This window comes from Hippocampus comes, unplaced genomic scaffold, assembly GCF_001891065.2.
Source record: "Hippocampus comes isolate QL1 unplaced genomic scaffold, H_comes_QL1_v1.1 scaffold81, whole genome shotgun sequence".
NCBI lineage: Eukaryota > Metazoa > Chordata > Actinopteri > Syngnathiformes > Syngnathidae > Hippocampus > Hippocampus comes.
In genome coordinates this window covers 322,730-326,948 of record NW_017806179.1, presented here as the reverse complement: position 1 = coordinate 326,948, position 4,219 = coordinate 322,730, and the positions used below count along the sequence as shown (strand labels likewise).

At 66.0% G+C, this 4,219-nt stretch overlaps 1 protein-coding gene across 1 annotated transcript in view; it reads right to left on the bottom strand.

Moving 5' to 3' along the window:
* Positions 1-127: 127 nt before the first annotated feature.
* LOC109532586 (protein NLRC3-like) overlaps positions 128-4,219 on the bottom strand; it is a 4,733-nt gene continuing 641 nt past the window's right edge. Inside the window, exons 2-8 of the mRNA XM_019897468.1 lie at positions 3,862-4,216; positions 3,534-3,608; positions 1,612-3,457; positions 1,371-1,541; positions 1,111-1,284; positions 997-1,043; positions 128-920 (exon numbers count right to left, since the gene is read on the bottom strand). Coding sequence (XP_019753027.1) covers positions 346-920; positions 997-1,043; positions 1,111-1,284; positions 1,371-1,541; positions 1,612-3,457; positions 3,534-3,608; positions 3,862-4,117 — 3,144 coding nt within the window. The 5' untranslated portion in view covers positions 4,118-4,216 and the 3' untranslated portion in view covers positions 128-345. The remainder of the gene's footprint in view (positions 921-996; positions 1,044-1,110; positions 1,285-1,370; positions 1,542-1,611; positions 3,458-3,533; positions 3,609-3,861; positions 4,217-4,219) is intronic.

Here is a 4,219-nt window from a genome sequence, read left to right as displayed (position 1 = left end):
GCGCGGGGAGCCGATCGGCCGATGGAGTCCGCCCAAGCGGCGGCACGGCCCGGTTGCCTTCCACCGCTTGCTCATCTTGAGCCGAGTCCCACCGAGTCCCACCGAGCCAAAAGCAAGCGGAAAGACCAGCACAAAAAGCGGAAAGAGAGCGGCACACCTCAACGACGCGGAACTTCGTGTCGAGTCCTCGGCCAAGGTGGAGCAAAGCATTTATTTTAAGAGGTGCCACGTTAGAATCGGCGTTTTGAAGCCGACGCCGACCTCGCGCGTTTCCCGTCGGATGGCGAGCCGAGGGGGCGCCCCGCGCCGGCCCCGCGCCGGCCCCGCCCCGTCACCCCTCGTGGCTTAGAAGCGGGTCGACATGGGCGCGCCCGCCCCGCCGAGCGACACAAAGTCCCCCAAGCCGTCAAATCCGTTGTCGTAGCCGAACCCGAAGGCCGGGTAAAGCGGCTGCGTGAAGGCGGCCCGGTAGGTGTGGAGGAGCGTCGGCCCCTCCGGAGTGACCTCGTAGAAGGACAGCGTGCCGCGGGGATGGTCCAGAAACACGCCCAGCCTTCCGGAGGCCCGCGTACTGGCCGGGAGGTCCAGCGTCCTGTCCCGGTGGCGCACCGAGTAGGTGCCGTTGTCGCACAGCAGCGCCCAGGACGCGTCGTCGGCTCCCAGACACACGTCGTCGCCCTCTCCGATCCGCCGGATGCTCTGGTAGGTCACGCCCACGTAGACCTTCCCCTCCACGCGCGCCTCCCAGTAGCAGCGTCCGCTCAGCCCGCTCCGGCAAAGAACCTGCCGCCAGCAAGTGAACCTCTGCTCGCTCGGGGGGTAGCGCCGCTCCTCCAGCGTCACCGTCGCCGTCTCGCCGCCATCCGAGAGCCGGAGACATTTGTGAGCCGTGTCGGGGTCCAACGCGGGTCGGCACAAATCTGAACGAGACCGCCGGCCCGGCCGGTCTTTACATCGGCGCGGCTTTCCGCTCTCCCGCGGCCGAGGTCGACTCACATTTCAGGAGGCCGGGAACCAGACGCTCTTTGCCGCCGCCGTCCAGGCTGAAGAGAAAGAGGCAAAGTGTCGTGACTCGGCGCGAGCGAGAGGTCAACGCTGTCGGGATCCTACTTGAGAGTCTTCAGGCCGGAGCCGGGATGCGTTCGGACCTCCGTCAAGAGCCTCTTTCCTTCCTCTCCCGGGTCATTGTAGCTCAGGTCCAGCGCTCGCAGGTGGCCGGGGTTGCGCTTGAGAGCCTCGGCCAGCGCCGCGCATCCCGCCGCGGCCACCAGGCAGCCCGACAGCCTGCGCGCGTCAAAGGAGGCGAGCGCCCCGAGTCGGGACGGGGACGCCGCGCGCTCCCCCCGCCGCGAGCGAGCCGGCGTCCTTACCTGAGGACTTGCAAGATGCAGTGAGGCTTGGCCAGTCCGACCGAGAGGAGCTCCGCCCCGCGGTCGCGCAAGTCGTTGTCGCTGAGGTCCAGCTCCCTCAGGTTGGACGGCGAGCCCAGAACGGAGGCCAGCACCCGACAGCTGTCCTCGTGCAGATTGCAGTGGTCCAGCCTGGAGAAGACAAGCGGGAAGCCGGCGTCAGAGCGAGCCGCCCGCCCGAGGCCGACGTCGGGGCACGTACGCCGATTCTTGAGAAGCCTTGACCACCGGCAGCAGCATCTTCAGCCCCACGTGCGACGCAGAGTAGCGCTTGAGGTCGAAGCGACGCATGGCTTCGTCGGAGGTGAGCAAGAAGAAGACCAGGGCCGACCACATGTCCAGCGGCAGAGATTCCGAGGACAGCCGTCCTGAAGCCAGGTAGCGTTGGATCTGCTCCAGCAGGGAGTCGTCCCGCAGCTCGTTGAGGCAGTAGAACAAGTTGATGTTCCGCTCCGGAGAGTTGCGCTCGATGCGTCTCTTGATCAGGAGGACCGTTTGGGAGCGGGCGTCCCCGTCCGGGTCCCGGGGGGCCTTCAGCAGTTGGCCCAGGAGCCTCTGGTTGCACGGCAAGGAGAGGCCCAGCAGGAAGCGCAGGAACAGGTCCAGGTTGCCCTCGCTGGCGGCGGCTTTGCGGATGGCCGCCTCGTGGACCTGAGCCACGGGCTTGCGCTTGCACAGCGACAGGAGAGCTTCCAGCGACGCCTCCGAGTCGGCCAGGACGTTCTTCTTGTCCTGGAAGAGGCTCATCATCGCGTACAGGGCGGCCAGGTACTCCTGGACGGTCAGGTGGATGAACTGGAACATCTTGCCGTCCCGGTCGCGCTTGAGCGGCCGTATCTCGGCGAACATGCCCGAGCGCGCCGCGGCCCGCCGGTAGTCCAAGCCGCTGCCGCGCAGGTCGCTCTCGGAGAAGCTCTGGTGTTTTTTCATCAGTTGCCGAAAGGCCAGCTTGGCCAGCGCTTTGACGTCCTTGATGCTCTCCTTCAGCCGCCGCTCCTCGGACTTGTCCAGGTGGTAGAGCAGGAACTCGGTGTACATCTGCGTCAGGCTGTCGGGCAGCTCGCCCCGCTCGCCCGCGTCCAAGTGGCCCTGAAGAACCACGCTGGCGATCCAGCAGAAGATGGGCATGTGGCACATGATGAAGATGGTGCGACATTTCTGGATGTGCCTGATGACCTCCTCCCCCTCCCCGCCCGGGAACCTCTTGCGGAAGTAGTCCAGCCTCTGGGCGTCGCTGAACCCTTTCACCTCCGTCTTGCTGTCGAAGAGGTCCGCCGGGATGTCGTGGACCCCGACGGGGCGCGAGGTGATCCAAACCCGGGCGCAGGGGAGCAGGTTCCTCTTGATGAGGTGCGCCAGGAGCACTTCCAGGGGGTAGGCCTCGGTCACGTCCAGGTCCGGCGCCGGCGGGGCCTGGCCGCCGGCGCCGCCGCCGAGGTCCAGCTTGAGGCGGCACTCGTCCAGCCCGTCCAGCACGAACAAGACCTTGATCCCGCTGCTTTCAAAGTCGCGCTTGCCGGACGCTTGCAGGTGCACAAAGATCAGATCCAGCATCTCCACGCTCATGGGCTTGCTCTCCCAGATGAAGTGGCGGATGAGCCTCGCCAGGGAGAACCGCTTGCCCTTTTCCAAGTTCATCTCGCGGAAGGTGAAGGGAAACAGCAGGTGCACGTCCCGGTTGCTTTTGCCGCTGGCCCAGTCCAGCACAAACTTGCGCACCAGGAAGGTTTTGCCGATCCCCGCGAAGCCGACGGTGAGCAGCGTGCGCACCGGCCGCGGCCTCCCGCCGGCGCTGCGGAAGATGTCGCGCGGCGCGATGGACTCGGTGGCCGCGCCGCACGTCTCCATCTGAAGGACCTCGTGCTGCTTGTTGGGGGCCACGTCGGCGCCGTAGGCGATGTTGAGCTCCATGTAGACGTCCTCCAGAGGCCGCTGCTCGCTGAGCTCCGCGCTGCCCTCCGGAGCGTTGACGTAGCTCCCGCGCAGGTTCTCCTGCAGCGCCCGCTGGTACTGGCCGATGAGATGGTTGTCGACGGAGAAGATGCTACCTGAGGGAACGGGATGCGAGGCCACGTCACGCAAAGGAGGACGTTTGCCGGCACGCGCGGCGCGCTTTCCACTCACTGGTTCTCCGCAGCTCGGTGGGCCTCCTCCGCCTCGCCGCCGCCGCGTTGCTCCTGCCGCGCTTGCGGTCACGCTCTGCACAAGACAAACACCTTGACCAAAGCAAACAGGAAGGCGCGCTTGCTCCTCTTCCAGGGTGGGCGGAGCCTCCCCGGGGGGCCATTCCAGAAAGGAGCCCGAGCTCACCCTGAACTCGACCCGTCCGTGGCGATTGGCGCCGAGTTTCTTTACGGGCTCCTCGGCGTTCAGGTAGCCCGCTTTCTGGAATTCCCCCTCTCGCTCCCCCCCGCCACAAAGCCACGTCGACCCCGGGGGCGGTTCTCCCAACCTTTTAGTCGCGACACGTCGTCGCGCAGCTTCTGGGCCAGGTTGTGGTTCTGGATCTTCTCCAGAATCTCGATGGTCTCCTGCACGGCGTTCTTGCCATGCTTCTTCTCCAGCTGGTTGACGATGTCCACCTGTTTGGCGTTTCCATCGAGGCACTTGGGCAGGTGCGTGTGGAATTTGAAGGCCTTGAAGTCGTCGTGCCCCAGGTTGATGAGCGTTTTCCACAGCAGCTCCTTGCTCTCACGATCCAGAGGCATCTTTCTTCCCCGCACGCGGCCCGTCTGCCCACGAGAAGCTCTCGCGCGCCGTCCCCGGTCCTCCGGCCCCGGGCCCCGGCAAACGGGTGGGAGTGGCGGCTG